At 37.1% G+C, this 12,606-nt stretch overlaps 2 protein-coding genes across 5 annotated transcripts in view; one reads left to right on the forward strand and one right to left on the reverse strand.

Annotated features, from left to right (window-relative positions):
• Rab23 (RAB23, member RAS oncogene family) overlaps positions 1–9,845 on the reverse strand; it is a 31,049-nt gene extending 21,204 nt beyond the window's left edge. The window contains exons 1-2 of one of the 3 annotated variants that reach the window (XM_048805587.1): positions 9,734–9,845; positions 2,011–2,230 (exon numbers count right to left, since the gene is read on the reverse strand). In XM_048805587.1, coding sequence (XP_048661544.1) covers positions 2,011–2,165 — 155 coding nt within the window. In that variant the 5' untranslated portion in view covers positions 2,166–2,230; positions 9,734–9,845. Of the gene's footprint in view, positions 1–2,010; positions 2,231–7,401; positions 7,443–9,571; positions 9,708–9,733 lie in introns of those variants that run through there. The other 2 variants (XM_015487887.2, XM_048805586.1) reach the window with 2 other exon arrangements.
• Prim2 (DNA primase subunit 2) overlaps positions 1–12,606 on the forward strand; it is a 410,568-nt gene that overhangs the window by 35,533 nt on the left and 362,429 nt on the right. The gene's annotated exons all lie outside the window — the stretch shown is intronic.

Here is a 12,606-nt window from a genome sequence, read left to right on the forward strand (position 1 = left end):
ATGAATGGTAGTGGCTCTGGGATTAGGAAGTATTGGCAAAGGGGAATTTCCTTAGGCCTGTGTTTATTCTTCTCTCACTACACCATTTTAATGGGTTCTGATGCCCTAGTGATAGAATGAGAATAAGAGAAAGCAGCTTACCTGCTTATTACCCTACAACTAAAAAATTTTCTCTACTTTGTCATATTGTTAATTCTCATTATTTATAGGAGCTATGATCTAAAATATCACTATATATATATTTGTCTCTCTGTGTGTGTATGTAGTGCTGGAAATCAAACATAGGACCTCTCACTTGTTAGGCAAGTGCTCTACCACTAAGATATAACTCCAGTCCCATAATATCACTCTGAACACCAAATAAGCACTGAACCACACCACTCCTAGGGGAATTATAGGGTTAGGTTCCTGAGAACCCCTAGTTACATTTCATCACCTTATTTTATATGTGTTTTTAAGTACAGATACTTATTAATATAATTGTTAATTCATTAATGTTCAATTAATATCCAATAGCAAGCACTATAGACCAATAACACTCTTATCTATGGCTGAACAAAGCTTGCCTAACACAAGTATTTTTCTCCATGAGGCACATCATACCTTCAATACAATACAAACTTCAGTACTATACCTAGGGGCCATTTTAAACAGTAATATCACTAACAAAAAAGCAGTAAATAAATAAATCCAAGATTATGTCCATCTACAACTAAAAAAATAAAAAATTTTAAAAAAGCATAAAATGTGAAAAATATGGCATTATAAGGAACACAAAAAAGACAAGTGTTTATTGTGTGAGAACTGAAACAAGAAAGAAAAGTAACACCTTGGTTTGACCTCAGCTAGGAAGGTACATGTTGGGTAACCCATATGCTGCTTTGCACATGTCCACAATAACTACAAAAACACTCAAGTACTTACTTTGTGATTACAAGTAAATTTTACCAAGTAGATGAATTTGCAAATAAAAACCTACGAATAATGAGGATCAACTATATACTTAAAATATTAATTTGGCTTCAGGTAATAAGTACAAGAAATATACACCATCAAGACTTAAAAGGAACCTTCTTAAAATATGTTCCAAGAAAGCAAGCAAATATGGAAGTACAAAAAAGCATCCCAGAACAGATTAAAAATTCATCTTTAAAACAATAAACACAGGGTTGGGGTTGTAGCTCAGTGGTAGAGTGCTCACCTTGCACACAGAGGGTGCTGGTTTCAATCCTCAGCACCACATAAAAATAAAATAAAAGGTACTCTGTCCATCTACAACTAAAAAAATATTTTCAAAATGATAAAACACAGTTATCTTTACTTGATGTTAGTATCTAGGCCAATGAATCAGATGTTTAATGTTCTTATTTTCTTTTGTCTCCTACAACCTAAAACAGTCTTTAAAGTTATCAAAATTGATGACAAAAACTATTACTGAGGTGTTTTAGAAATTCAACTGGATTTCCTGAAGTAGGATTTCCTTTTCATGGGCAAATTTAATCCTCCCAAATCTGTCTTCTCTTATACCTTTAAAATAAAAGCAAATTATTATTTCCTTAACTTCTAAGTAGTATTGCCCAGTTTTAAAAAGAGAAGAGACATTCTAAACAAAAGGCACCTGTAATGTAAGAGATGAAAACTTTATTTTGAGACAGGTAACTTTCCTTCTAAATAAAATAGGAAACAAAAATCTGTTTAAAGTCTATCACCATTTTATGTAATAAATATTCAAGTTATCACTAATAAACATAAAACATAAGAAAAAAATGGGGAAAGGGAGCACAGTAAAAATGAAAAAACAAGAGAAAGAGGAAAAGAAGATGAAAGGAAAAACAAGGATAAAGATATATATGCTAATGAATAATTGGAAATGACCATCAACTGTCACATGAGTCACTGCCACTGGTTGCTTAACCTTGGACTACTATAATTAGTTACTATTACTACAATGAAAGTCTTGGATATAGTTCACAACTCAAAACCAAAGGGATAAAGCAGTCAACTACATACTGGATTTGTCGCTCTAAAAAGTCAACTCCAATGGTTTTCTTGTAGTCTTTTGTAAAAATGCCTTTGCAATATCGCTGAATCATACTTGATTTTCCAACTGCTCCATTGCCTACAACCACCATCTTGATGGCCACTTCCATATCTTCCTCCAACATTTTTGAAGTAGAAATGGTTTCAGTACCAACTCCAATTCCAAGTGATCAGAACTTGTCTTTCACACCTGTAGTTTAAAATGAAATTATTCTTTATGACACAAAAATTGTACAAAATAAAATAAACCATAACTGTTTTATCAATAAATAACACTGCAAGAATTAATTTCCAAGACTAGGGTCTCATTCTACCTCTTTTAGATAAATTTTTTGGAACACAATAATTTTTGATACCACATCAACAGCACAATGCATGACATTCGTATATCAACAAATGCCTAATTCTACATAGCATTCTGTTTCATACAGACCAAGCCTATGGGCATTGCAACTGAGGCTTGATTTAAAGTTACCACTTACTACTAGCAATGTACTCTTGGTGAAGTTATTGCCTAACTTCTTTAAGCTTCTGTATCCTGGCAATAAAATCTACCTCACAGTGTTGTTGATCATGGATACATATAAAAGACTTACCATAGTGAAAGTTAAACATGCAAAACTTAGTAGTTTTATGTAGCATAATAAATACCCCCACAGTATTACACCAAATGGGTAGCAAATGTAAAATCTGATAAAAATGTTTTTTAACCTTATAGGTAATAATTAGCATCCCTAGAAAAACACCCCAAAGAAAGGTTTACAATGAATCCTGTACAATTTTTTTATTTTAATTTTTCACACTTTTTTATTAGCGCATTATAGTAGTACATTAATGATGAGTTTTACTGCTACATATGCATACATACACACAATATAACAATATAATTCGGCCAATATCACTTGGATATTGTTCATAATCAATTCCCCCCTCCCTCCCCACCTCACAACCCCTTGGTCTACACAAATCTTATACCATATATTCTTTCTTTAGTTTTGGACCAGTTACAGTTAATTACTAGTTAGGCCCCTGCCGTATTTATTATATTCTAACTACTTTAACTGAAAACTCTTTATACAACCACTACACAAAACAAATCTGAAATGTGAAGAAAATTCCTTTCTTTGTCCTTAGTAGAGTCTCAGCAATTGCCCCTGGTACTTCACAAACTTGCCTGATCATAAGAATCACCTGTCAGTACTTGCTAAAGTAGAGGCTCTAAGTCTGTGATATAATTCATCAGAAATCTCAGAGCACTAGTCCTGCAATTCTGAAATTTTAAAATGAGCACAGAAGTATACAATTTAATTATCCTTTCAAAAGAGATGCTATGTTGAGTGTGCAGGCACCACACCCTCCTTAGGATCTATTGCACTACCCACTTCTTTTAAGGCCATACTCTCCCCAAGTGAAGAGCAAACAGGAAGGACAACTATGCCCAACATGAGTCAGGCCAATTCTGCCCAGTGTGGGATTCCTTTTTGTGCAGGGTCTCCCCATCAAACTGGTTGAGGTTTTCTGGCAGCCGCAGACTGGGGCTCTTTCCATTCAATCCTCCTTTCTCCTTTCACAGGCATCAAACTGGCATTGCAGTCTGAAGGACTCCTCTTGATCATTTTGCATTTCCGCCAATAACTCTCTTATGCTTATAATTCCTTCCTGACATTTGCTTTTTGAAGGACTCAAAATAGGCAAGTGATTTTATAATTAGACAAATGATATAACTGTTAACCTTAGGCTAGTGACTCTAAACCTTGACTATACACTGGAATAACCTAGAGAACTTTAAAAATTACTAATGCTTGGATCCTTTCTCTGAGAATATGATTTAAGTGGTCTAGGATACAAGCTGGATATCAAGTACCACCACCCTTCTACTCTATGAAAAGGTCTGTCTTCAGAACACTTACAGTAAAAATCAAAAATTCCTACCATGCCCTGACCCCTATTCATCTAGCTTTATCTCACATCAGTTGAGTTCTTGGAAGGCAATTTCCTTCTCTCTACCTAAATAATTATTTATGCCAAAAGATTATGAAGTTTAAAATAATAATAATAAAAAAGCTACAACAAAATGTATCATAGTTTACCCTTTTAAAAATATATACTTCAGAGATATGCTTCTAAAAGATTAGACATCTCTTTCCCTATTCATTAATTTTATGTATAATTTAAAACTCTGGATATTATACATAAAACAAACATAAGGTTCTAAAAAGTAGAAAGAAGGGAGCTAGGTGCAGCAGCATATACCTATAATCTCTGTGACTCAGGAGGATGAGGAAGGAGGATCAAAAATTTGAGGTTAGCCTCAGCAATTTTGTGAAACCCTGTGTCAAAATTTAAAAAAAAAAAAAAAAAAAACAGGGCTGGGGATGTGGTTCAAGAGGTAGCGCGCTCCCCTGGCATGCGTGCGGCTCGGGTTCGATCCTCAGCACCACATACAAACAAAGATGTTGTGTCCGCGGAAAACTAAAAAATAAATATTAAAAATTCTCTCTCTCTCTAAAAAAAAAAAAAAAAAAAAAGAAATCAAACTAGAAATCACTAACAGAAAAGTAACAGGGAAATCTCTAGACATTTGAAACCAGAAGCACATACTTCTAAACAATCTATGGATCAAAGTAATCTAAAGAGAAGTTAGAAACATTTTTTTAAAATAAAAATAAGAGAACAACATATGAAAATGTGTAAGACACAACAGATTTCAGAGTTACCTTAGAAGAGTAACTCAAAAACCAATCTAAGCTCCCACCTCAAGAAAACAGAAAAAGAGCAAAATAAACCCAAATCAAACAAAAGGAAGAAAATAATAAAAAACAGAAATTAATAAAATTTTAAAAAACTAAAAGCTAATTTTGGAAAAAGTTCAATAAAAATGACAAATCTTTAGCAAGATTAATAAAGAAAAAAAAAAAAGCAGACACAAATTACCAATATCAAGGATGAAATGGCAGAGACCAGAAAGATATTTCAAATATAATACAATTTCAGACATAAAAATAAACAACTCTTCACACTGTATCTGACAACCTACATGAAATGGAGATCAAAAAGTATAAACTACCACAACTTACACAATAAGAAATAAGATTATTTGAATGGTTCTATAACTATAAAGGAGATTAAATTTGTAACTTTAAAATTCAGGGAAAAAAAATCTTTAAACTCAGGAGATTTCAAAGGAGAACCCCATAATACATTTGAAAAATTAAAACCAATGACAAAAATCTCTTTCAGAATAGACAGAGGAGAGAAACAATTCCCAATTCGTTTTATGAAGCCAACATTATCTTGAAACCACACAAAAGTACCAAAAAGAAAAATAGACAAATAACCTCTTATGAACAAAGATGCAAATTTCTCAACAAAATATTAAAGTGAATTGAGTAATATAAAAATAACAATACACCACAACCAAATGGGCTTTATTCTGGGAAAGGAAGCTGGTTTAATATTTGAAAATTAGTTAATGTAATACACCACATTAGGCTGGGGGGCGGGAGTGCATCACAATATCAACTTAACATCCTTTTGGGGGGGGCGGACAACTCCAAGCAAACTAGAATCCATAAGACTTTTCAACCCAATAAAGAGCATTGAAAACGTAAAACCTACAGTTAATATCATACTTAATTCTCAAAGACTAATAGCTTTTCCCTTAGACTGGGAACATGGTAAGGATGTTCACTCTCACTACTGTATATCATACACAAAATCCTAACCAGTACAACAGCCAACAAAATTTTTTTAAATTTAGAAAATAAATAAAACTGTCTCTATTCACAAATGACAGGATTGTCTCTGTAGAAATATCCAAAGAATCCCAAAGAATCTACAAAACAATAAACAAAAGAAAACAAAACACCCTGCAACTAATATTAGTAAGTTTAGCAAGGTCACAGGATACAAGGGCAACACATAAAATTTAACTATACTTTTATATATTAACAATGTACAATTTGAAAAAAGAATTTAAAATATCAGATTTATAAAAGCTCCCAAAATTTTAAAAAATTACAAAAAAAAACCCTAAAAACTACAAAACATACAGGATCTGTATACTGAAAATTACAAAACACTACTAAACATAATAATAAATAGAACGACACAACATGTTAATGGATTGGAAACTCTACAAAGTAAAAACAGCAATTCTTGGGGCTGGAGTTGTGACTCAGAGGTAAAGTGCTAGCCTACCATGTGTGAGGCACTGGGTTTGATCCTCAGCACCACATAAAAATAAAATAAAGATATTGTGTCTACCTATAACTAAAAAATAAATGTTAAAAAAAAACAGCAATTCTCAAATTGATCTATGGATTTAATACAGTTCCAATCAAAGTATCAACAAGATTTCCCAGACAAGCTAGCTTTACAACTTATATGGAAAGGGAAAGGAACTAAAATAGCTAAAAAGAAAGAAAATTGAAGGAAATCATAATGCCTAATTTAAAGACACTGTAAACCTAACTTAATCAAGAAAGTGTGATACTGGCAAAGGGAAAGTACATTAATCAATGCAACAGAACAGAGGGCTCAAAATAGATCCACACAAAAACAACCAATTGATTTTGACAAAGGTGGGGAAAGCAATTCAATGGAGAAAAGAGAGTCTTTCAAAATATGGTGATGAAACAATTATACATCCACATGCAAAAAAGTAAAAGTTTCATCTAAACTTCACAAACAACTCAAAATGAATCACAAAGCTAAATGTAAAACTGTTAACTTTAACAACAAACAAATTTTTTTAGAAGGAAGAAAATTTTCTTGACCTGGTGTTAGACAAAGAGTTCTTGGACATAATGCCCAAAAGACACATTTAAAGGAAAAACTTATAAACTGGACTTCAGTAACATTAAAATCGTCACAATAACAAAAAGACAAACTAAAGACTGGGAGAAAACATTTGCAAAACACGTGACATAAAATTTGTAACCAGACATATAAAGAATCCTCAAATCTCAACATAAGAATACAACTCAAAAATTGGGCAAAAGACTTGGCTACATAACTCACCAAAAGTGTATACATATCAAATGAACATATCAAAAGATATTCAACATCGTTGGCCATTGGTTAAAGCCAATGAGATACCACTATGACATACTACTACACAACTGAGTGTATAACTTTACAACTTAAAAAACTCAGAGGAAAAAAAAATGTCTAGGCTCAAGTGATTTCAGACTGGGAAAGTTAAAATTACTGACAAAAGTCAGACATGGGAGGAACACTTGAGCCCAAGAGCTCAAGACCAGCCTGCAGGGAGACAGACCTTCCTTAAAAAAAAAAAAAAAAGACAGTGTCAAGTACTGGGAAAAATGTGAAAGGATGTGGAGAAACTAGAATTCTCACCTTTTGCTGGTGGGACTGCAAAATGACACAGCCACTCTGGAAAATAGTTTGACAGTCAACGAGTTAAACATAATATAATCCTAAAATCTCACAGGTAGCATTACCCTAGAAAAATGAAAAGTTCACATAAAAATCTGTACCATGTATTTATAGCAGCTCTATTCATAACTGTCTAAAACTGAAAACAACCTAAATGTTCTTTAATGGATGGATGTATAAATGAGTAGATGAATGTGACATATCAAGCTAAGGAAATACTACTTGGAAGAAAGGAAGAAAGAAAAGAGTTAATAATTGATGGATGTGGTGGTAGTGCAAATCATAAATTCAAAGCCAACAATGGAATTTGAGACCCTGTATCCAATAAGAAAAAAAAAAAAAAGATGGGGGTGCTGGAGATGTAACTCAGTTCACCAGGCCCTGGGTTCAATCTCCAATACCACAAAAGAAAGAAAAAAAATTATCCTAATATGAAACAACTTGGGAGGGATCTCAGAGCATCATGGTTAGTGAAAGAAGCAGTATCAAAAGGTCTCATTCAACATCTTTGGGCGTTGGTTAAAGCCATATTAAAATCACAATGAGATTCCACTACACAACTGAGTGTATAACTTTACAACTTACCAAATCTCAGTGGTAGAGCGCTTGCCTAGCATGGGTGAGGCACTGGGTTCAATTCCATGAACCACATAAAAAAAAAAATAAACAAATAAAATAAAGATACTGTGTCCATCTACAACTAAAAATATATTTTAAAAAAACTCAGAAAAAAAATGTCTAGGCTCAAGTGATTTCAGGTATAATGGCAAACTTAAAATTACTGACAAAAGTCAGATATGGGAGGATCACTTGAGCCCAGGAGTTCAAAGACCAGCCTGCAGGGAGACCTTGACTAATGATTCAATTTAAATGACATTCTGGAAAAGAACAGTAATTGACAGGAGTTAGGGGTAAGGAGTGAGATATAAAGGAATAACAGGTGGTAAAACTGCTTTATGTCCTGACTGTAGTAGTGGTTACATGAATCTAAAATTCACATAATTTTACATCCTCCTCAAAAGTCAATTTTTACCATAAATTTCAAAAATAAAATTGAAAGAAAAAAGTGAAAGCAGATCTTAACATAACTCTTGAGATTTTTCAGTCACTACAAACTTAAAAGCCTACATCAAAACAATGATGTCCTTAGAAAAGCCGAATTCTGAGTATAATTAAAACCTTGACAGTAATGCTTTTATGTAAACACCCTTTCCCTACAAACTTAATTTTAAAATTAATTGGCCAAACAATTAATTAGAAATGAAAAGAATTCGTCAACTCTGATCAAAAAGTGTTTTTTCGTTAACAACTTGTAATTAAAAACTTCCTAGAGTCAATGAAGTTACCTAGAACATAACATATTAGAAAGTTATGTAAAAACTAGAGAAGTAAATAGCCTACTTTGGACCCCACCGCCACTTCACTAGCTCCCGATTCTTAACTCTCTCACACTCGGGTACATATTCCTGGAAACTACTGTAGTTAAATCTCTGAGTAAAGAAATTCTGTGGCAGCCAGCGTCAATGAAACAGTACAGTCTGGCTCATTCATATTCTAGCAGTTGGAGCGAGAAACTAGGGAAGGGTGGGGCCGCGGCTAAGGAGGGGGCCCCACTGCGGGGAGACTAGGGGTCTGAAAGCCCAGCCAGGGCAGACCTGGGACCCTCCTCCCGCGCAAACCTAACCCGGCACTCTAGGTCCCCCGCTGGTGGGTCGCCCGGCTGGGCCACCCCTTTCTCCATTTGGGGCTGGGGGACTGCAAGAAGCTGGATGCTCAGCCAGCCCGAGGGATGGACGTGGGGAGACGGCGCCTCGCTCCACCCCACTCTTTCCCGCCCACAAGGTAATCTCTGGCACCGCCGCCCACACAGATCCGACCGCTGGGAACTGAGAATGGGCGCCGGGCCCCCCACCTCCTCCCTAAAACTTGGGCTCTGTGTTCAGCAGGGGGGGATGGGAGCCGGGCCTGGAGGCCCCTGCCCCCACGCCCCTCTCCGCAGCTCGGCGCAAGGCGCTTCCCGGGACCCCAAGAGAAGCGGGTCCTTCCCCAGCGGAGGCCGAGAACCTCAGGCGGCCCTGGAGAGGGCAGATGAGCGCAGCGACGCTACCCCGGAGCGCGAGCCGCTACTCACCGTCCCTCGCCAGCAGCGGACCCGCCGGCCGGCTCGCCCGGCTCCTCCTGGTCGCGGCGCAACCGCCACCGCCTCCCAACGCGCCAGCTCCCCAGGGGGGCCGCCCGACTGCCTCGCACCTTCTTTCTCTCTTTTAAAAATGACTATGGATTTTAAACTAACTTTATTAGCACTGAGGTCTCAGATCGAATGGCTAAGCGGTGGCTCCACAGGGGATGGCGGGGCGCGGGAGACTCGACTCCCCTCAACTGGGGACCCGCCGCACTGTGGAGCATGCGCCGGGCTTGTTCTGCGCATGCTCCGCGCCAAACCGTGCCCCGCCCCACCCCTGCACCGGCTGGTGGTGGAGTGGGCGGCTGCAGTGGGATCTCTGTCTCCTGACCGGCCGCGTACACCCAGAACTCCAGAGATGAGAAGGATTTGCTAGCCCGTAGGATCTGGAAGAAAGAACTCAAACGAAGAAGGTCCGCATAAGTTTACCGAAGCAGCGATCAGACTCTGGAGTCCTCAAAGCTCTTTCCTCGCCCCCAGCGCACACCTATTTTCTTGAGTTGGAGACATCCAAGTGGCAGAGTGACTAAAACTGTCTAGCAAAGTGAAAATGCACTCACAGCCAACAGGATTTAGCTGGACGAGGTAGAAGCCTGAGTTAGTTAGTAATTCAGAAAACCAACTCCCAAGCTAAAAGGTCCTGCAAAAAGCAACCAAACTTGTCCCAGTTGCCTCTAATTTCCAAATAAAATAGGAAAAAAATGATGGAAAATACCTAGTGTTGGCGAGTATCTGAAGTTATTGCAAGTAACTGAATTATTTTACCTTACTCTTTGGATGTAAAGTGGAATAATAATTGAGAAACAAACACTATTCGCTAAAGGTGCATATTTGACCCTGCCATTCAGACCCTACACTTCCATCTGAGAGAAATGTATTTATAGGTGCAGCGACAGGCAAGTATCAGAATGCTCATAGCTGCATTTGTTGTAATAGGCCCAAAGGTCAGTATCTCAAAAGACCATCAACAGTAAGTGAACAGATTCTCACAATGTTCACAGGAACACTACATGGCAATGCAAAGAACCATTTGCAACTATAGGCAACAGCATGGAGGAACAATGGAAACCCAAAGTTGAGTATAAAAATTTAGACACAAAAGTACATACTAACGTTTCCCACCTCCCTATTGTTAAGTCAAAGTTCTTGAGACTATGGGTTCTCTGAAATAAAAGGGCTTATTGAGCCATTGCAGATATCAGCCAGGAAAAAAAGGACCCAGTCCTGGGAAAAGATCCCCAACAACCAGCAGCAAAGCTAGGTAGCGGTTGGAAATATGTCTGCTGGAACTAAGAGCCAAGAGCATTTAAAAAATGAAAATTTGAGAAAGAAAAGCATTCATAGCTTATGTTGAACCTACATTGCCTATACATAAGAGGAGTGATTTAACAAAACAGAGGAAGTTTTAAGATAGGAGAACAGTCCATAAAGAAAAGTACTTGTTGCTTCTGGATTGGTTGGAGTTAATAGCCTGGGAAATCCATTTGTAAGAGAATTGGTGAAACCTGGTGATCAACTGCCTTGGGACTTTCTTTCTTTTATTTTCCCCTTGCTTCTTGTAGTACTAAGCATTGAACCCAGGGCCTTCTACATGCAGGTAAATGCTCTACCTTTGAGTCCATCCCTCAAAATTTTTGAAAACTTTGAGTCAGTGTCACACTAAGTTGCCTAGATCTACCCAGAATTTGTGCTCCTCCTGCCGTAGCCTCTGGAGTAGTTGGAATTATAGGCATGGTTTCCCTTGGGTTTTGGGTTAAGATCTCAACATACATTCAGGAACCTGCAGCAGTCTTACTGATTTTGGCCAGTAGATATTAACTGATTAACTTACCATATCTCTTCCCAACTCTATCCTCTGGCCCTTGTAATCAAATTTAGGACATCTCAGAGGAGGAAATTAAGACATCAACAGGAGAAAAATTAAGCTATTGAAAATTACTGTATGGTTACCTTGGTGGATAGGCTATAGTGATTGGAAGGGTTAATAACTGGAAGAGGGGTTTCCAGGATGCTTGTAAGGTTCTCTCTGTTGATCTTGGTGCTAGTTACATGTGTCTGTTTGTGAAAATCCAAACTGTACTCTTATGTACATTTGGGGGGGGTGATGTTGTGAATTATACTCCACATGTAGCAATTTTTTAAATTAAACATTTCAAATTTAAAATTTAAGGAGTGATTATGTACCTATAATGATGACATTATTTGCAACAAAATTAAAGTCAATATGCAACAGATTTATCTCTAGGATTTGGATGGCAGTTAGTTATGCCCCCCACAAAGGCATAGACACTGGTTTATTTAGATAAGTAGGTAACATATTCAAGGGAGAATGTGGGCTATCTCCAGAAGAAGAGGCAGACTGGTAGTATTTCTTAAACTTTAGGGCAATGCATTATGCATTATTTCCCTTTAGAAGAAAAGGGTGGGGGCAACAATAAGTGGGCAAACTTGAAGAAACATTTCTCCAAGAAAGATAAACATGGGCCAACAAGTACATGAAAAGAGGTGAAACATCACTAATCACTAGGGAAATGAAAATCAAAACCATATGAGATACCACTTTACAAAGTTAGGATAGCTGTTATAAAAGGAGGCCGTGGTGGCAGCACAGCCTGTAATCCCTGAGATTTGGGAGGCTGAGGCAGGAGGATTGCAAGTTTGAGGCCAGCCTCAGCAATTTAGTGAAAGCTTGTCTCAAAATAAAAAAGAAGAAAAGGACTGGGAATGTAGCTCAGTGGTATAATGCCCCTGGGCTTAATTCTCAATACTCCAAAGTGAATGAACAAACAAAAACAAAAAGCCCCAACCAGAAAATAATAAGTGTTAGCAAAAATGTGGAGAAATTGTAACCCTTGTGCACTGCTGGTAGAAATGTAAAATGGCACAATCACTAGGGAAAACAGTATTGCTCACAAAAAATTATAAGTGGAATTTCAGAATGACCCAGGAATTTCACTTCCGGGTATATACAAAAAGACTTGAAA

The sequence above is a fragment of the Marmota marmota genome, unplaced genomic scaffold, assembly GCF_001458135.2.
Source record: "Marmota marmota marmota unplaced genomic scaffold, marMar, whole genome shotgun sequence".
Classification (NCBI taxonomy): Eukaryota; Metazoa; Chordata; class Mammalia; order Rodentia; family Sciuridae; genus Marmota; species Marmota marmota.